Source organism: Neophocaena asiaeorientalis, unplaced genomic scaffold (genome assembly GCF_003031525.2).
Source record: "Neophocaena asiaeorientalis asiaeorientalis breed wild unplaced genomic scaffold, Neophocaena_asiaeorientalis_V1.1 scaffold256, whole genome shotgun sequence".
In the NCBI taxonomy this organism is placed as follows: domain Eukaryota; kingdom Metazoa; phylum Chordata; class Mammalia; order Artiodactyla; family Phocoenidae; genus Neophocaena; species Neophocaena asiaeorientalis.
The window spans coordinates 1,395,499-1,416,232 of NW_020185324.1; the positions used below are offsets into that span (position 1 = coordinate 1,395,499).

General features: G+C 44.0%; 1 protein-coding gene across 4 annotated transcripts in view; it reads left to right on the forward strand.

Moving 5' to 3' along the window:
• The window catches only part of DOCK8 (dedicator of cytokinesis 8), a 223,938-nt gene that overhangs the window by 194,665 nt on the left and 8,539 nt on the right, over window positions 1-20,734 (forward strand). For all 4 annotated transcript variants that reach the window (XM_024734221.1, XM_024734220.1, XM_024734223.1 and 1 more), the window contains 9 exons: window positions 27-127; window positions 1,226-1,418; window positions 6,309-6,452; window positions 8,007-8,138; window positions 8,604-8,738; window positions 10,167-10,256; window positions 14,219-14,455; window positions 17,163-17,306; window positions 18,531-18,637. In XM_024734221.1, the coding sequence (XP_024589989.1) occupies window positions 27-127; window positions 1,226-1,418; window positions 6,309-6,452; window positions 8,007-8,138; window positions 8,604-8,738; window positions 10,167-10,256; window positions 14,219-14,455; window positions 17,163-17,306; window positions 18,531-18,637 (1,283 nt within the window). The remainder of the gene's footprint in view (window positions 1-26; window positions 128-1,225; window positions 1,419-6,308; window positions 6,453-8,006; window positions 8,139-8,603; window positions 8,739-10,166; window positions 10,257-14,218; window positions 14,456-17,162; window positions 17,307-18,530; window positions 18,638-20,734) is intronic.

Genomic DNA, 20,734 nt, shown 5'->3' on the forward strand with positions numbered 1-20,734 from the left:
TTGGGGCGTACACTTTTTTTTTGCAGGTGGAAGAACTTCTCTGCAATCTAAATAGCATCTTATATGACACAGTGAAAATGAGGGAATTTCAGGAAGATCCTGAGATGCTTATGGATCTCATGTACAGGTAAACTTTTCTGGTAAAATCAAAAGGGTGTCACTTGAGGATCTAGGATTTGTCACTATGAAGTTCTTATGAATATAATGATCACAGGAAATGTGGGTACACTGTTTTGGCTGACATCCAAAACTGTACTTAGAAATCGGTAGAAAATCACCATTCAGAGGGTGTTGATTCATGTACACGTTTTCAGAAAGATCTCCCTAATTTAAAGGGAGGTACTTATTTTTTGAAATTATTTTCTACTTACCATAGAATGAGAGAAAAGAACTATCACCTGTTACATGAATTATTTCTGAAATGTTTTTCCACTTATATTCAGACATACATGTAAGTTTTATTCAGAAATCATATTTTACTCTGTCATTTAAAATTTTGTCTTATAGTCCTTGTTTTAGGAGAAACTACTTACAAAGGCAAAATTGTTCTGATGCGATGTCACAAGAAGGATAGTACATTTTTTTTTTTTTTTTTTTTTGCGTTGGGTCTTCGTTGCTGCACGCGGGCTTTCTCTAGTTGCGGCGAGCGGGGGCTACTCTTCGTTGCGGTGCGTGGGCTTCTCATCACAGTGGCTTCTCTTCTTGCGGAGCACGGCCTCTAGGCACGCGGGTTTCAGTAGTTGCAGCATGCGGGCTCAGTAGTTGTGGCTCACAGGCTCTAGAGCGCAGGCTCAGTAGTTGCGGCGCACGGGCTTAGTTGCTCCGCGGCATGTGGGATCTTCCTGGACCAGGGCTCGAACCCGTGTCCCCTGCATTGGCAGGTGGATCCTTAACCACTGCGCCACCAGGGAAGCCCAAGGATAGTACTTTCGTCTTCTGTTATTTTTTTGCGAGAAAAGAAGAAAATTGCTAGAGCTCCATTCAAATAGACATCATTTTGTCAGGGGTTTTTTTCCCCCCATAAATCTTTAACTAAATCATAGCATTCTTGGCATCCTGCACACCCCAAACATGGAATGAAAAAAGCTGGACTGATAGACGTTTGCCTCTTCTCTCATTCTCTGAACATGTAGGCAAAACTCTTAATGGGAAAAAAACTGGCCATGCACAATAGAAAAACACTGTCACTAACCGTTGTCCTTGAAACTTTCTCAACCCATCTTAGAATTGCCAAGAGTTACCAGACATCTCCTGACCTGCGGCTGACCTGGCTCCAGAACATGGCGGAGAAGCACACCAAGGGAAAGTGCTACACAGAGGCTGCCATGTGCCTGGTGCACGCAGCTGCCTTAGTGGCTGAATATCTGAGCATGTTGGAGGACCACAGCTACCTGCCCGTGGGCAGCGTCAGCTTTCAGGTGGGCGGGACAAGTTTAGCTTTTCCTTTAGCGCAGTGGTTCTCAACTGGGGGCATTTGACAGTCTCTGAAGACATTTTAGGTTGTTACAACTGAGGGTGGGAAGGTGGGTGCTACTGACAGTTAATAGGTATAAACCAGGGATGCTGCTGAACACCCTACAATGCATAGGATAGCTCCCACCACAAAGAATTATCTGGCCCCAAACATCAATAATGCCAAGGTTGAAAAACCCTGCTTTAGTGTATTAAATTTGCCTCTTCTAATTGCTTTACCATCTTGGGTTTTTAAAAAAAATTTTTTTTAATTTATTTATTTGTTTTTATTTTTGGCTGTGTTGGGCCTTCGTTGCTGCGTGCCAGCTTTCTCCAGTTGTGGTGAGCAGAGGCTACTCTTCGTTGTGGTGCACGGGCTTCTCATTGCAGTGGCTTTTCTTGTTGTGGAGCACGGGCTCTAGGCACGCGGGCTTCAGTAGTTGTGGCACGTGGGCTCAGTAGTTGTGGCTCACGGGCTGTAGAGCACAGGCTCAGTAGTTGTGGTGCATGGGCTTAGTTGCTCTGCGGCACGTGGGATCCTCCCGGACCAGGGCTCGAACCCGTGTCCCCTGCATTGGCAGGCGGATTCCCAACCACTGCGCCATCAGGGAAGCCCCCCCAAAATTATTGTTTACAATAAATGTAGAGTCGATAGGTACTTTAGACATTCCCAAACACTTTCACATCCATGATTTCATTTGGCCTTCCCCATAAACCAGTGAAACAGACAGAGAAGGTATTATTACTCCCACTTCACAGATAAACTGAGAGAGCAACTTTTCTAAGGTTATTTAAACCCTTTCTCAAAGACTTGTAGTTGGCACAGTATACTGACAACTGTGAAAGTATTTTTTCTAAATATCGGAGAAATTATTTCCCTCAGGGCCCATTCCTTTTATTACACTCCCTAACTCTGTAATATCCTCCTCGCTAATGTAAAATCAAGGAAGAACCAAATTGGGACTTCCCTGGTGGCGCAGTGGTTAAGAATCCACCTGCCAATGCAGGGCACACAGGTTCGACCCCTGGTCCGGGAAGATCATGCCACAGAGCAACTAAGCCCGTGCGCCACAACTACTGAGCCTGCATTCTCGAGCCTGCGAGCCACAACTGCTGAAGCCCGCGCACCTAAAGCCCGTGCTCCGCAACAAGAGAAGCCACCACAATTAGAAGCACACTTCAACAAAGGGTAGCCCCCTCGCTACAACTAGAGAAAGCCCGCACGCAGCAATGAAGACCCAACGCAGCCAAAAACAAATAAATAAATTTATTTTAAAAAAAAGAAAGAAAGAACCAAATTGACCTGGGAAGGGAAAAAAAGGGCTGAATCAACACTGTCTTAGGATGAGCTGAATATTACCCATAGTTAGCAGAGGGAAATCGTCTACTAGGCCTGAAAGTTGGTTCAGGCTGGGATGCTCAGTGGCCACTTGGACTGTTTTGGCTGAGTAGTTTAAAACAGTCTTTAGAGGAAACAAAAATTTTACGAGTACTTTTAGAGGCATAATCTGTAGAAATGACAATCCCTGAAACCTGTAACAATACAGTACAGTAAGAGAGCCCTTTTCAAGCCAGACTCACGGAGTCATTTACAAGTGTTTGGATTATTCTTGTTTGAATTTTCATGACTGATTTTTATAAGAGGCTCTGTTCTCATTGTTGCTCTTCAACACAATTTTGTGATGCTGTGTGAACCAGAAAGAGAGGACAGTTCAAAGTAGCTTTCCCAGGCTTATAGAGTAAGACACAAAAACTGTTGCTGCTAGAGCCAGGAGCTTCTGACTTCCTGAATACTGTTCACCGGGCAATCTGGATATTGCCTCATACTACTAATTCCTCCTTTCTTATGGTCTTCAGTAACAATAGTATTTATTCTATCATTTTATTCTCAGCAAACGAATTTTATTCTCAATTCAGGAATGTTCATTATAAAGCCAAAAATTTAATTCTTATCCCAAAAGCATAAAAAATCATATCTGATTTTGAATCACATAAAAGTGAAGAAAGGTATAAAAATCAATTTTAGACATATTTGCTTTTTTGTAAAATTTATTTTGGCCGTACGATATTAGCAAGGATAAATATTATAAGTGCTACTCTTTCAGTTACCAGAAATCTCTGGGTTTAACACTTAATGTGGAATTATATCAACCTCTTGTCTTGTTTCATTACTATTGCTTATAAATTCTTTTTAATTTGCCTATAGTAAGTCATGCCAAGGTGAGTAGAATAGTTCTTCTAGAAACAACAGAAAAACTCCACATTGTCCCTACACGGGAGCATGTAGCTCTATTTTTTCATAGACCTTTATCCACATATTCATTCTTTTAGGTGATATTTATTGAGCACTTATTCTGTCCTCATGAACTTTACATTCCAGACAGGGAGAGTGGCATCATACAGCTAATTCTTCCATTTCTTATTCAATTTCAATTATGATAAATGCTGTAATAAAGAGGTACAAGACGCTGTGAGTGTTTAGCACGTGACTCAGCCTGTGGGTCATGGAACGCTCAGAAAGACGAGGAACGGGAGGGGGAAGCAGAAGGAACTGTGAAGAATGAGGTCTTCAGAATACACAGAACATGGTGAGTTAGGTGATCTCAGCTACAGAAGAGAAGCCAAATTACACTGTCGCTTATGAGCCAATTCTCTTTTCTCTCAAATGAGACATACCAAATCTTTCTGGAAATGTGTGCTTGCAAGTGACAGAATACCTAACCCAGACGGACCTAAGGTAAAAATGGAATTTATCAGCTTGCATGAGAGAGATGAGTCTGGAGTAGCACCTGCCAAACTGGACCTAGGGGTCCAAACAATGTCATCAGACCTCAGTGTCATCATCACTTCCTGTCTCTGCTTTCTGTTATGTCAGCTTCATTCTTCATAGGCTTCCCACACTCATTGAGAGATATTTATGTTTACATCTTCCCAGGTGCAAGTCCAGGAGAATAGAGAAATGCCTCAGTTGTAGCAGTTGCAGAGACAGTCTCAGTGCATCTTATTGGTTCTGATGGGGTCATATGCTCATCTCTGAACCAATCATAGTGGCCAGAGACATGGAATGCTGTGATTGGCTGAGCCAGAGCCAGAGTTGAGGTCCACACATGGAGTTATGGATGGTTTCTCAGGAGGCTATACTTTATAGAAGGATGAAGGAATTCTGGGCAGCATTAACTACAGATGTCTGGTGTTGATTTCTTAAATGCTGTGTGCTTTAGTTTTCAACCTTGTTCTGCTCCAGTAAAATTGAATTTTTTGAAAAGAATTATAAACTGGAGATAAATGAATCTGTGCAAGGAAAATAACTCTGAGGCCGCAGAATTCCAAGGAACTGAGATCGTTGAAATTCTATGCCCCAGAGTACAATATTTATTCCACAAATGTAGATATGGATACATTCTCACATAACTGCTGTTACTTTCACCTCCCTAATTCTGAAGCCAGGAAAGTCTGCCTGGAATCTTTTCCCTCTGATGACAGCTAATAAGGCTGCATAACTGCAAATATATTCCTCTACATGTGGAAAATTGCATATACAATACTAATAGTATTCGTTTCTTGGGTTATTAGATTCTTTCAACTGAATCTCTTGGACCTTTTACCATTTCCAATTCAGAAACATCATAATAGAAAGACCAGGTTTGAAAGAAAGGCTGGCCACGAAAGGTTCTGAAGGCCTCCTCTATTCCCAAAACTACCTTATAATTTTGGATATGAAGGTACAGGACTGTAAAACTCTCTCTTCCTTGACTGCTAAGGATGAGTCACTTGATCTTGCGAGCCAGGCCGGCGAGAGGCAGACAGATTTTACTTCACTAGCCAACTCTGGTCAGTTGGTAGTGGCTGAATGGGGTACCATGCTGAGACCATATCCAAGCTTCAGGGAAAAGAGTACTATAATTAATTAGTTCTGTCTGCCATGAGTGTAGGCATAAAAGGAATGGCAAATGTGCTACCTGTATACAAGTCCTAAGCTACAAAGGTTTCCAGTTTCTTTTATGTTCCATATGCACTTCTTCTATATCCATGAGACAGGTTGAAGAAAATGATTCTTGACCTGTCAAAAGTATGAGAGTCACTGCCAGAGCCAGAACTGGGGTGAGGTGAGTGAGGCACATGAAGTGCAGAATGTAAGGAAGCACTCACTCTTGGGGTCAAGCAAGTTCAGGGTCACGACTTACAGGACCCTGAGAGTGAGTGTTCCCTACATTTTGTTTTCACCTCGTTCACCCTAATCCTGGCCCTGATCACTGCATTCTCTATGAGACTCTAAACTCTATGGTTTATGTAAAAGAAAAGTGTGTAGAAAGGAGCGAAATGTTTGGGGGGGGAGAAAAAAAATAGTAACTGCTACATTGCCATAAAGAAGACCTTCTCATCTGCAATTGTCATATGATATTATGGCCGTTCACCTAAAAGCCAAGTCAGTCATAGCAAGTACTTCAGAGGGTCACTCAGCTGGTGAAACAAAGAGTCTAGTTAACTGTTCGTTGGCCTTTGGCTTTTAAAAACCACGACCCCTGCTGGACGTCCCTTAGGGTCCTTTCTCTAAAGCAACTCAACTATTGTTACACTGAGGTAAGTGTCCTTTCTGTATCTCCCAATAGTTAAAAAGAAAAGAAAATCTTGAGTTTCGAAGGCCAGTTGTTCTGTGCATTCTTTCAAAATGAGTGGCAGCCAAAGGCTTTTCTGGGTGGAATTGCAGACCTTGTATGATCAGGGATGGTGAGGACCTTGGAGCCACGGCTTCCTCCTCCGTGTGAGTCGATTCCTGTGGTGCCACCACGGGTTCCTGTGGTGCCTTTGTTGTCAGATTCCCCTGTTCTCCTGGCTCATACTGTGATCTCTTTCAGAATATTTCTTCCAACGTGCTGGAGGAGTCTGCGGTCTCTGATGACACCCTGTCGCCGGACGAGGACGGGGTGTGCTCCGGCCGGTACTTCACCGAGAGCGGCCTGGTGGGCCTCCTGGAGCAGGCGGCCGAGCTCTTCAGCACGGTCAGTGCACACAGCTGTCCGGGCTTCCACAGTCAGCCTGAACTCTGGCGTCGGTGCCCTGAGTGCCGGTCTTAACGTCCAGCCAGTCCCACTTCATGATGACACCACGTGCAGGAGCGTGCAGGGCAGGGGAGGGGCTGGAGGACTTTGACGTATGTAGATTGCCTCAGCTCTCAGGGAGGCGGGAAGGCCCTTCATCACTGCAGTATTCTGGTTTTCACTGCACGCTCATTGGCTGGACAGCAGTTTCACAGTATTATTTCCATTTAACAGAGGTGGAAACTAAGCCACAAAGAGGGAAATGGCTTGCCCAGGGTTACACAATAAATCACGAGGCATGTTCTCACTCTCTTATTTTCCCTCTTTGAGAGAGGGACTCAGCTGACAGCTGAGTAATCCTCAGGATCGGCACAGACCAGGGACAGCCCAGAGAAATGTGAGGGTGGAAGCCATGGAGACTCCCCGCATTAACCTAATCTGGGTCTAAACACTCCTACTAAGAGAAAAATACATAGAGATTAAAAATATATAGATTAAGTCATTGAGATTCAGGGCAGGGAAGAAAGTATGTTGTTCATTTTCATAGTTTCCCTACTCCCTCAAATTTTTTTTTTAAATACATTTATTTTATTTATTTATTTTTGGCTGCACTGGGTCTCCGTTGCTGCTCGTGGGCTTTCTCTAGTTGCAGCAAGTGGGGGCTACTCTTCATTGTGGTGCACGGGCTTCTCACTGCTGTGGCTTCTCTTGTTGTGGAGCATGGGCTCTAGGCACGCGGGCTTCGGTAGTTGTGGCTCACGGGCTCAGAAGTTGTGGCTCGTAGGCTCAGCGGCCATGGCTCACGGGCCCAGCCGCTCCACGGCATGTGGGATCTTCCTGGACCAGGGCTTGAACCCACGTCCCCTGCATTGGCAGGCGGGCTCTCAATCACTGCGCCACCAGGGAAGCCCTCCCTCAGATTTTAAGCCAAGCAAATATTTAATACTTCACTCTGTTTAGCTGATCCAGTTTTGTTTTCATCTTGATATTTTTCTTTCTTCTCTACTTTTCATTCCCAAGTTTCCATCCTACAATCTATGTATTTTAATTATTATTTTGACTGTCTTCTCTTTTTCCAGCTTTCCCTTTCAGAATTCACATAAAGTCCAAGATACTCTTGTTTTTCCCGGAATTCTAGAAAACCAGGTAGTTAGACCCCTAACTCTTTTCAGGAATGCAATGAACATCTGGCTACAGGAGGACCCCTGGTGACATTTAAATATGCTAAAGCTGCCTTCCTGAATTGTTCTTAGTTCCTGCTGCCAGTCTCCTGTCCTATTTTTTTTCCCCAGGAAACCCCTTTTCCAACTTAACATTATCAAATAGGACCATTTAGTGTGTCTAGTTCAGTTTGAATGCTACAGCCATCCCAGAGATGCTCAGACTTTATTCCTGCTCTATAAAATATTGTGGTGCCCCTAATAAATCCATTCTCCAATGCCTAATGCACTCTGGTTGCTCTTTTAAGTTTCCAGTGGATTAAATTCTCTTTGATTTTTTTCTCCTCTTTGCAAGGGAGGACTGTACGAGACGGTCAATGAGGTCTACAAGCTGGTCATCCCCATCCTGGAAGCTCATCGAGACTTCCGGAAGCTGACCTCCACCCACGAAAAGCTGCAGAAGGCCTTTGACAGCATCATTAGCAAGGTAGCGGGGGCATCCTGGCTAACAGGCCCTATAATATGGCGGCAGGTGACCCTGTCTCAGAGATGCTTAGCCCTCCTTCCTCTCTAGGGAGTGATTTACCTTAAGGACATCATTACTGTAGCTCTCTCCTATCAAACGGAAGAGGGCTGAGAATAGACAGAGGACCATGATTCAAACCGTGAAAGTAGGCAGCTTGAATTACTTTACAACCAGGAATGTGAAAATCTTAAATTCACTTAAGAGAAGTCCTAGAAATCTTTCATGGGATTTTTTGTTTTTTGCCATTATTTCCCAAGTTTATTCCATAAACATTAAAAAAACTTTTTAAAGGAGTGAATTCTGTTTGTATTAGCCACAGGAATAGAATGCTTTATAACCCAACAACAGAAGACTCCTGCCCTCTCATCTCAATGGATCCTCATGAATTACATAACTAAGGAGAGGTTTTCTTATTTTGTTCATCAGGGTCATAAGAGAATGTTTGGAACCTACTTTCGGGTTGGTTTCTATGGATCCAGATTTGGGGACTTGGATGAGAAGGAATTCGTTTACAAAGAGCCTGCAATTACCAAGCTTCCTGAGATTTCTCATAGACTAGAGGTAAGACAAGTGATTCCGGGTGATTGACATTGTGTGCTTTACACAAACAGGTTAGAGTGGGTCATTACAACCAAACCAAGAGTCATGGATTCCTCATTGATCCATATATAAAGTTTCCCCCATTGCTTGTATAGTATCAAGATATTAGGTGAGATCATGAGGTAAAGCAAGATAAGGATAGCTTTCCCCTAAGATTCTGTACATACTTTTCAAACTTTGTAAGTGTATATGGTGAGTATTTATTTTCAGGAGCATCCACATTCAATCAATGTCATGTGCTTTCTTATAAACCTTTCCAAATTTTAGTAATAGTTGTTCAGCTTGAAGTTTATCATCTTGACTTTGAAGTCATTGGGCCAAATTATCAAATTACCCCTAGAAAATGCTGTGGTCATCCTTCTGGTGTCACCAGACAACACTTCCCACTTCTGACACGGAGATGCTTGACTAGAGGCCCGCTGTGACCTGGAACAAATGAACTCTCCCTGCTGACCAAGGAGCACCCCTCTTTGGATAATCAGAGTCAGTGTCCCATTACATGGGCTGGCAGCCCCAATCCAACCTGCTGTTTATATTTGATCCGTAACATAGCAGAAGAAAGCAGCATGTTCTTGGAGGAAAGGCTGGAGAAAAGGAGAAACAACATAGAGAAAAGTGAGAAAAAAAGAAGCAGACGTTGAAAGGGCCAAGCACTAAGAGCTCAGGAGGAAAGTCAAGGGGTGCCCTCAAAACAAAACCATCTCAGACTGAATAACTGGGGTTCCCTGAACTGCTGACAACAACCAGAGATTCACTTCTTTGCTTTCTTGCTATTACTTTGAATTTATGCCCTTTCGTGGCTGTCAAACTTAAAACACTTTCATTGTCAGATTGCTCCATCCATGCCAAATGAGACAAGAGACTTTAATCCTTACTTGACCCAAAGAAGCCATGGCTCAGAGTGGTTGGGTGACTTGCCCAAAGTTGTTCAGCTCATGAGAGGAATTAGCAATTGACCCCAGGCCACTTGGTTCCCTAATATGTTTCCCCAGTTTAGTACTAGAAGCATATATTTTATCTTCCTGTGTGCTATGGTTTGTCCCATTATGGGAAGCCTGGTGACCTCCAAAACCCTAGGGTACAAAAGGCAAGAAATAAATAGTTCCATGCCCCTGGAGCATCTTTAGGAAATATGATGATGTTGGTTGAATTAGATGTCAAGCATACAGTTTATAGGGAAGCATATATCAGTTTGCAATGATGGACTTCCTTATGTTTCTATTTTTGTCTCAGGAAATGCTGAACTTGCCTCATTAGCTCAGAGGGACTTTCAGTAATCAAAGAGCATATTCTCTGTTACACTTGTTCCAAACGTATTCCACTTCTGAGAGACAAAGAGTTGCAATATATTAAAATAACCTTTATAATCTGTTGGTTTCTCTTGCCTAGGGATTTTATAGTCAATGTTTTGGTGCAGAATTTGTGGAAGTGATAAAAGACTCTGCTCCTGTGGACAAAACCAAGCTGGACCCTAACAAGGTATGGGAAGATTGCAAAAAACAACCATCAGGCTCTGATTCCCTTTGTTCTACACCCAAAAACATGACATGACCTCCTCTGTCTGGACTCTTCAAGTCATTTCAATGCAGCCAAATATTTTTTGTCTACGGTTTAACTACTATTTGGTTAGGTCTTAAAGAAACAATACTCAAAGGCAGGGATCATAATAGGAGCTACCAGTTATTAAAGATCATCTGTGTGCCTGACACTACATTAGATCCTTTACGTACATCATTTCATTTCATCCTCCTAAAGCCCTTTGCAATAAGTGTTGTTATTCCTACTTTACAGATGAGAAAAGAAAGGGTAAGCAACTGTCCAAGATCATGCAAGTGTCAGAACCAGTATTCAAACTCAGGGTCTGTCATCCTCAAACCTGCACTTTTTTTTTAAAGAAGATTCTTTTAAAAAAATAATTTATTTAATTTATTTATTTTTGGCTGTGTTGGGTCTTCATTGCTGCGTGTGGGCTTTCTCTAGTTGCAGTGAGCGGGGGCTACTCTTCATTGCAGTGCGCGGGCTTCTCATTGTGGAGGCTTTTCTTGTTGTGGAGCACAGGCTCTAGGCACAGGCTTCAGTAGTTGTGGCTCGCAGGCTCTAGAGCACAGGCAGTTGTGGCCTACGGGCTTAGTTGCTCTGCGGCATGCGGGATCTTCCCAGAGCAGGGCTGGAACCCGTGTCCCCTGCATTGGCAGGTGGATTCTTAACCACTGCGCCACCAGGGAAGTCCCAAACCTGCACTTTTAATCACTTCTCTTTATTGCCCTTCTATTAAAACCTTGAATCCTCAATTTAAAATATGTTGAAAAGATACAAAATTCTCACTGACAGCATTTGGTGGAGGCCTTCTTTTCAGCCAAGTGCAGGGTCCTTGTGCTGTTGGAGGAATGATGAAAAGGGCTTGGACTTCAGTTTCCTCACTTTTCAAGTGAGGGTGTATTCTGTCTCACCCCCAGTTGGGTGTACTGCAATACAATTCTGATGCTCACCACCCAGAGTTAGGGTCAGACTCCACCAGTTACAGGCTCATCCTGCAGGAGATTGCCCTAACTTCAGACACCAGCCTCAAGTGGGACCCCAGGCCGCTTGCACTTCTGACCAGACAAATATAAATTTGTGGGTTCCCATAGCACCTCTCAGTAGATAAACCACTAGAATGCCTCCTAGAACTCAGAAAAGGGCTACACTGATGATTATAGTTTCATGATAAAGGGTACACATAGGGCAAGATCTGGGATGTATCCCAGAGTTGCTATGCCCTCTCCTTGTGGAATCCAGGCATGTCACCCTCCTGGTATGTCAGTGTGTTCACCAACCAGGAAGGTCTACCAAGCCTTGGTGTCCAGGGTTTTTATTGGGGTCTCATTACATAGGCATGATTGATTAAATCATCAACTACATTACTGAACTCAATCTCCAGCCCCCTCCTACCCCAGCAGTCAGGCTGGCCCAGAGTCTCAGATCTCTAATCAGAAGTTCATTCTTTTCGATGACCAGCCACCATCCTGAAGCCATCTAGGGACCCACCAAGAATTACCTCATGAGAATAACAAAGACACTTCTATCACTCAGAAAATTCCAAGGGTTTTTGAAGCTCTGTGCCAGGAAAGAAGAACGAAGACCAGATACTTTTTTTTTTTTTGCGGTACACGGACCTGTCACTCTTGTGGCCTCTTCCGCTGCGGAGCACAGGCTCCAGACGTGCAGGCTCAGAGGCAATGGCTCACGGGCCCAGCCACTCCGTGGCATGTGGGATCTTCCTGGACCGGGGCACGAACCCGTGTCCCTTGCATCGGCAGGCGGACTCTCAACCACTGCGCCACCAGGGAAGCCCCAGATACATTCTTTATTATACCACAGGGTGATGCCTACCCGCTCAGCCCAGCTCACAGACAGATATGCACATGAGAGAGCTTTCTAAGCTGCTGGAAATAATGCAAGTTCAAGGTATTTTTAAGGGCTGAGGGACAGAGGAGCAGTCATCATCTGGCAGACCTATAAGATGAAGAGTTCAAACTCTTCTCTCAGTTCTGTCCTCCAGGATATTATGAAGATGATGCAAGTAGGGAGAAGTGTCCAAATCTAAGAGTTTGTTTTTCTACACATTTCAAAGGACTCACTCACTTCAGATACACTCCCTAATCTAGCCTGGAAGCAATAACTGTGGTAAGTAGCTGAGCTAAGCTTCACACAGAAATGTTTGACATCTTTGAAAGACAGGATTGGCTGTGTGCCCACGGTGACCTGTGCACAGCACATGCCACGTAGAGTTACCAGTGACATCCCTGACACGGTGCTCTTTTCCCCTCTGTTAAAATGCCCAAAGTTGGTTGTGAGAGTTTTAAATGAGAATCTGCAGCCAGAATTACAACCAGATTTCATCACGCTCAATAGTGATTTATGGTCTGAGATCAGTGACCTCATCCATCCATTTCAGTGGGTGGGTACTGCAGTGACTATAGTCATTGGTATTCTTTTTTTTTTAAATAAATTTATTTATTTTTGGCTGAGTTGGGTCCTCGTTGCTGTGCGTGGGCTTTCTCTACTTGCGGCAAGCAGGGGCCACTCCCCGCTGCGGTGCACAGGCCTCTCACCGCGGTGCCTTCCACCCTTGCGGAGCACAGGCTCCAGGCTCCCCGGCTCCCATAGTTGTGGCACATGGGCTCAGCAGCCGTGGCTCACGGGTTCTAGAGCACAGGCCCAGCAGGTGTGGCGCTCAGGCCCAGCCGCTCCGCAGCATGTGGGATCTTCCCAGACCAGAGCTTGAACCCGTGTCCCCTGCATTGGCAGGTGGACCCTCAACCACTGCACCACCAGGGAAGCCCAAGACCTTCTTTTTAAATAAGTGCTCTTCTTCATAGTATGTTTGTGTGGGTTCGTGTGTATGTGTGTACATTTTTTAAATGAAATACATGCAGTAAAATTCACTTTTTTGGTGTTTCTTTCTATGAGTTTTGACAAGCACACGGAGCCACCACCAAAATCAGACATAGAAGAGTTCCATCACCGCAAAATAGTTCCCCATGCCTCTTTGTAGGCATTCCCTCCCTCTGTTTTCAGCCCCTGACGGTCACTAATCTGTAGTCTGTCTTTGTAGTTTTGCTTTTTCCAGAATGCCACATAAATGGAATGATACAGTAAGTCAGTGGAATCGTAGGGCCTTTTGAGTCCGGCTTCTTTCACTTAGCACAATGCATTTACGATTCATCCATCTCGTAGTGGTTCATTCCTTTGTACTGCTGAGTAGTATTCTGCTGTAAGGATGTACCACCGTTTGTTTATCCATTCTGCACTTGAGGGGCATTTGGGTTGTTCCTATTTTTTGTCTATTTTGAATAATGCTGCTGTAGACATCTGTGTACAGGGTTTAGTGTAAACACAAGTTTTCATGTCTATTGGGCACGTGCACCAGAGTGGGATTGCTGGGTCATACGGTCAGTATAATTTAACTCTATAAGAAACTGCGACCTGTTTCCTAAGGTGGCTGTACCACCGTGCATTCCCGCCGTCAGTGTGTGAACACTCCAGCTGCTCCCCATCCTTCTCAGCCCTTGGTGTTGTCAGTTGCTTTAGTTTGGCCATTCTAATAAACCTGCAGTGGTCATAGCTGTTCTGAAAAGGAAAGCTTTGCTTCTTCTGAATAGCCGTTTGCAAACTCTCATACCAAGTTTCAGTTGGATCAGCAGCTCTGCTAGGAGGGGCAGCTTGTGGACCTGACTTCACACGGGCGCACTCCCGTCCCTTCTCCCAGTTCTGTCTCTCATATCCCTGGGGTGGAGAGGAAGGATGGCCGATGGCTGATGTCTCGCCTGATGCTTTCAGCTTCCATGGCTTTTGTGAGCACAGAGGGGTGGTGCTGCCTCTCTGTGTTCCGCGTGCCCCCCAGTGCATCCTGGGTGGAAGTTTTCAGACCAGCTCATCCCTTACCTTTCCCCCCTCAGGCCTACATACAGATCACTTTTGTGGAGCCCTACTTTGATGAGTATGAGATGAAAGACAGGCTAACCTACTTTGAGAAGAATTTCAATCTGCGGAGGTTTATGTACACCACCCCCTTCACCCTGGAGGGCCGGCCTCGGGGAGAACTGCACGAGCAGTACCGGCGGAACACTGTCCTGACCACCATGCACGCCTTCCCCTACATCAAGACCAGGATCAGCGTCATCCAGAAGGAGGAGGTAAAGGCACTGGAGGGAATGGGCTCTGGACAGAGGCCACCACTGAGGGAGTGGGCCTGGGTCACCTCCCAGGATGACACACAAACCTCCTTCATGCTCCTTCATGGCAGACTCAGGTGCAAATCTAAAAAGGGATGCCTTTGAAATATTATTTATGCTGGTTATCCTCTCACTCTCGTGGTGCCAGGGAATCCCATTTAGGCAGCTACATGTTTTATAGCACACTTTATGTATTTTCTACTTTAAAGTTATATCTTTAACATAAATATATGTACACAATACTTACTGTGTCTTTATATGTTAATGTTAAATTTACATGAAATATCAAAGTTTACAATATTTTTTATTAGATTTTTATATATTTAAAAGCTTACATGTGATTCAGGCAACGTTCTGTTGTTCATCGTCAGAGGCAGGAACAGCAAGTGAGCAGCCCCAAGGAGTCTGTGTTGAGCTGGAAGAGGGCACCATGCCAGTCAGACAGGAGACCAGTTGTCTTCTAGTCCCAGCATCCTCCTGTGACATTGCACAAGGCTCTTATCTTCATTCAGTTTCCTTATCTAAATGTTGATACAGGGAAGACCTCTTTCTTTTTTCTGGTTCCATGTGTAGCAGAAGTCTTCAAGTTCATTGTAATGGCACTGATGGAGAAAATGTCTCAAGCTACAAAACTGCTCAAAATTAGACATACTGTAAACATTTTCCTTTACAATATATACATGTGCACTTATTTGTCATTCATTTTGTGTAGAGCCACAGCCTTGTCTGTGATTTAGGGTTGGCTGATCACGATTCAGCACTGTCTTTCTTGTATAAACCATATGCAATGTCTACCCATATGCAATGTCCAGGATGTTCAGTTTGGGTTTCTGTAAAGCAGAGTGAGAGCTTAAAGATCCTTGTTAAACAATATAAGAGCAGAATGCTTCTGGATTTTTATGACTTTTTTCCCCCTAGCCTTTTACCATTGTCTTGTGCACACCTAATAAGACAGGAATCTTTCTTTTTAATTTTTATCGCGGTACACGGGCCTCTCACTGTTGTGGCCCCTCGTGTTGCCAGAGCACAGGCTCCGGACACGCAGGCTCAGCGGCCATGGCTCACGGGCCCAGCCGCTCCGCAGCATGTGGGATCTTCCCGGACCGGGGCACGAACCCGTGTCCCCTGCATCGGCAGGCGGACTCTCAACCACCGTGCCACCAGGGAAGCCCCAACAGGAATCTTTTATAGCAACTTGCTTTCATAACATCTTGCCCAAGCATTAGCTTGTTTTTCATAGAAACAACTCTTCTTCTTTCTACAGCCATAGTTCACCAGTTTATGCATTATTGAATTAGATTAGCTCATTAAAATAACAAGTGTAACAGGCATAAGCAAGTTGGTAAACAAACACTGATGAGTTGTGGTGAATACACACCTCCCTGGCAGGAGCACGGGGGCTGAGGTTACTGGAGAGCCACCCACCAGCTCAGGTGTTCAGCAGCCACATCAGAGAGTGGTTTTCACAGAGGGCAAAGGAAGCCAGAACTGATGGCTCAGCTAAGGGAAGGTTTGCTTAGAAGGCATCTGCTGTATTTCTTACTGTTTTAGACTCTTGAGCACTAGGGCATGTCAGCACAGCACAGAAATAAACTCACGGTCCCAGTAAGAGTCCTCACAATTTTTCTGGGCCATTTGTAGTTCCCTAAGAACCTCAGTGTGTTAGTTTGTTAGAGCTGTTGTAACCAAGTACCACAGACTGGGTGGCTTCAACAATAGAAATTTCTTGTTTTATAGTTCCAGAGGCCAGAAGTCAAAAATCAAGGTGTTGGCAGGGTTGGTTCCTTCTGAAAGACGTGAGGGAAGGATCTATTCTGGGCCTCTTTCCTTGGCTTGTAGATGGCTGCCTTCTCCCTGTGTTTCTTCATGTCATCTTCCCTCTGTGCATGTCCCTATGTCCAGATTTCCTCTTCTTGTAGGGACATATAGGTCATATTGGATGAGGGCCCATCCTAATGACCCCCTTTGAACTTGGTTACCTCTGTAAAGACCCTGTCTCAAATAAAGTCACATTCCGAGGTACTGGGGTTTAGGAATTAAATACTTGAATTTGGAGGGGACATGACTCCATCAATAAAATTCAGAAAAGGTCATACTCCAAGCCAACAGAACTTAGCAACTAGCAGATTGACCCTTAAGAGAATTCTCTTTACTAAGAATTCACCTTCAGGGTGAGTTAGAAAAGGCACACATGACACCAAAATCTTGTGTTATGGTGGAGAAGAAAATCTTGAATGCTGTGCTTCTAACAGCTTTCCCAAGTATAAGTCAAGTAACTTCTTCCACAATAGGAAAGGAAACCTAACAGTGTAGAAAAAAACATGGATTTTGAATGTGAACATTATTGTGGTCAAAATCTGACCTCCCCACTTACGACCTGTGTCACTTACTTAACCTTACAAATCCCTCTTTGACTGCAAGGTGGAGAGAATAGGAAGTTGTTTAAAGAAGTAAATCATAAATGCATGTAAAGTTCCCGGAACATAATAAGTACTCAAGAAATGTTAGGCTCTTCCTTCCTCTTAACCTGTCCTGATTATTCTAAATTTCTCTGAAAGCCTTCTTAGCTGCTGCTTCAAACCCAGTGTCCTCTTTGTCATAGCTCCAGGTTTGTCCATGGCTTATAAGACCTGACAATGACTTTCCTACATTTATGTCTTACGTTCAGTTTGTTTTGACACCAATTGAAGTTGCCATTGAAGATATGAAGAAGAAGACCCTGCAGTTAGCAGTTGCCATTAACCAGGAGCCTCCTGATGCCAAGATGCTTCAGATGGTGCTGCAAGGCTCCGTCGGAGCTACTGTCAATCAGGTAAGCGAAACCAGCTGGTGGCAACTCCTCTGGTTCTTGTTATTTTGATTCGTGTTACTATATGTCTGCACCCTTCTTTCTTGAGGTCAATGAGGAGTCTGATCAACATACAAATGATGTTCCTAAACTTAGACTGAACACTTGAGGAGGTCCCTTCTGCTTCATGTAACAACCCAAGGTAGACAAGAAATCCTAGAGATGAGTGGACCGTGTCTAAGGAGTAGCATTTTTTGGAGAAGTTGGGGCCAGTCCTGGCAATATGATCCAGATGGAGAGCTTAGTCATGCCCAATTTAGGCAGAGTTGTTGCAAGGCTTGAGATAAATCTGAGAAGGCCTGTAGGAGAGAAGGGAAAGGGTCTGGGACATTTCACCTGGGTCAGTCACCAGATGAAACCAGTATGCCAGGAGCGTTGCTAAGCAGGCATGACCTGGAAGCGGCTTCTTGGACCACTTCAAAACAGACCGGATCTTCTCAGATCCATTAGAATTCTAACTCCGATCTCAGCATGGAACTAATCCGGCCTCAGATGGAGGGCATACTAGCTTAGTTCTCTCTGTACAGTGTGCTTCCTTAATTTCAGAACTAGATCTGCACACCTCCACACCCAAAAACTCAATGAGTGCCATGACCCTTTCCTCATTCGGCACAACTGGACTCCCCAGCAAAAATCCTCTGTCCACATAATATCAAGGGGACAGAAATAGTATTTATTACATTTCTATGATCAGAAAATATTAGGAGGCTTTTGCTTTTGTAAGTCCCAATCTTTTAATGAAAATGGAAGACTTTATAAGCCCACAACCATAGATTACACATGTACTATGCATATCTCTGACTCAAGCCAGCAATTATGCAAAAGGGTGCTTGCCACTAGGGCAACTAGACGAATATGAATGGCTGGATCAAGAGAATATTTGCAGAAAAGCAACTCGAATCACATACCCTTTGATGTAGTATATTACCTTTCTATATGAAGGAAAATCTGTAATTAGTAGTATTTGATTAAGGAAATACATTTATACTTTTGAATATTCTCCTAAAACTGCAAACTCCTCCTAAGGGATCAGCATTTTCCTGAGAAGTTCAAGACCTTCCTTGATTTTTTGTTTTGGTCAAACTAACAAAATTAAATGTTCAAACTATGACCTCACTCCCAACATTTCCTCCCAAGTAATTTCACTTTCTTTCCAACATCAGTAATGTTTTTCACTTTTCCCATCAGGGACCACTGGAAGTAGCCCAAGTATTTTTGGCTGAAATTCCAGCTGACCCAAAACTCTATCGACATCACAACAAGTTGAGATTATGCTTTAAAGAATTCATAATGCGGTAAGAGGGGAAATGGCTGGGATTTCAGTAGAGCAGTGGTTTTCAAATTGTGGTCCCCAGGCGAGCAGCTTCAGCATCACTTGAGAAATTTGCTAGAGAGGAAAATTCTCAGATACCAGTCAGACCTACTGAGTAGGACTCTCCAGAGGTGGGACCCAGCAACCCATATTTTAACAAGTCCTCCAGGGGATTCGGATGCGTGCTCAAGTTTGAGAAGCCTGCATAGAGCAACACTGCTTGCACTAGTAGCTCACAAACTGTATGGTGCTTTCATATTTCTCATCTCACACTGTAAAATAAATCTTCATTTTACAAAAGAGGAAATGGAGGTTCAGAGATGGGAAATGATTTTACTTAAGGTCACACAGCAAGTTAGTAGCAGAGTTGAGTTCAAACCAGGTCTTCTGAATCCAAGTAGCGAATACTTCCTTCAACGTGCTGATGTTCCACTGATGAATTAGAGCCTGAGAGGTTCTTGGCATTGGCAGTCTTTGTAATTTCCCATATCATACAATAACTTATTTTTATAAATGTAAAAGACACTGCCTCAAATTGAGAGATAGAGGCGAGATTCTAAAACTGGAATTTTACAAAGGTATCAGTCATCTCTACGGCAATTCCCACTGGCAGACAAGCGTCCTCTCTGCTCCTGAATTCTGCAGTAGAGCTGGCTCCAAGAGCAGCCTGTTCAGGCTGGATAGGAAGTGAATCTTGGGACAAGGTCTTGCAAGTTGCTGCAATGCACACAGGTATACTGGGACTCCTGTGGCCCTAAAAGGAATGATTATGAAGGATGTGGATGGCACCTCACCCATAAGAGAGAAGGACATCAGAAATATATGTACTAATATTTCTTTTCACCCCGGGTCTTAGAGCAGCATATAAAGTATAGGAATATCTTCACTTGGCAGATGGGGATAAAGGAGGCTAAAAGTTAAAGTTTGCTAAATTCAGTGAAAACTCACCAGAATGCTAGTGTCAGGTGAGGTTCTCCTCCTTCACAGGCTTTGGTGAGACATATGTAAATTTGCCACGTATAAAGGAGACATTCTTTGTCCTGCAGTGAATCTCAGCTGCTTAGTAATAGGGGTGTGTGTGTGTGTGTGTGTGTGTGTGTGTGTGTGCGTGTGCGTGTGCGTGCGTGTGCGTGCATGCACACTATACATATGCACATACATACACATGCACAGACAGAAATTATATTTATTAATGTTTTGTATTTGAATTGTTTCCTGTATTTCATAACAATTTTGACATTACACAAAATCTAGATATTCTTCAGTAAAGAGTGCATTTTCATAAAACAAAAGGCTAGAAAAGTATTGGGGGAATTTTTAAAGATCAATTTACTTTCCACGTATCTTCATATAAAATGAAGTTATTGTGAAAGGCCCATGAAGGTGGCAGTGGCCCGGGCCTCTCTGGACCTCTGCAAGGACCTGTGAAGTGTTTAATGAGCACACACTAGGACCCAGGTATGATATTCGTTATAGGAATACAGGAGCTGGGTATTCCTCTGCTCCTGACAATAGGACTTTTACCTGGCTAAATAACAAAGCAATGCAGCATGTTCTAAGAACTGTGGAGAGTACACAAAATATAGGGCTAAGAGTTCAGAAAAGAACGGTCAGTTGCAGTCTGCAGTGGCTAGGGAAAGCTTTGTGGGAAAACATCACTTAAACCTCGTCTTGGGTATGTAGGTGGTAAGAAGGGGGCAGTGGGAAGACAGAGGCATTACTGGTAAAGGGACCAACAGTTGCACAAGACACAGAGGCAGGGCCGTCCTTGATACGCCTGGGCTCCTCTGTGTTGGCAAGAGCAGTACAATCTGTGGGCATGCCAGCACAGGGAGGGGAGCCTGGGAAGACAGCACTATTGACAAGTGGGGCTCTGAATAGAATATAGATGTAAAAGGAAGCTTGCTAAGAGAAGTGATTTTTTAGTTAAAATGTCCTTATAAAATCCCTGTCAAGGGCTTCCTTGGTAGCGCAGTGGTTGAGAGTCCGCCTGCCGTTGGCTGCGGACCTTCCCCCTGCTGGGTAGGCTGCCGCCCTGTTCTAGGAATGCCACAAGAATATCTGTCAGCGCTTCTCAAAC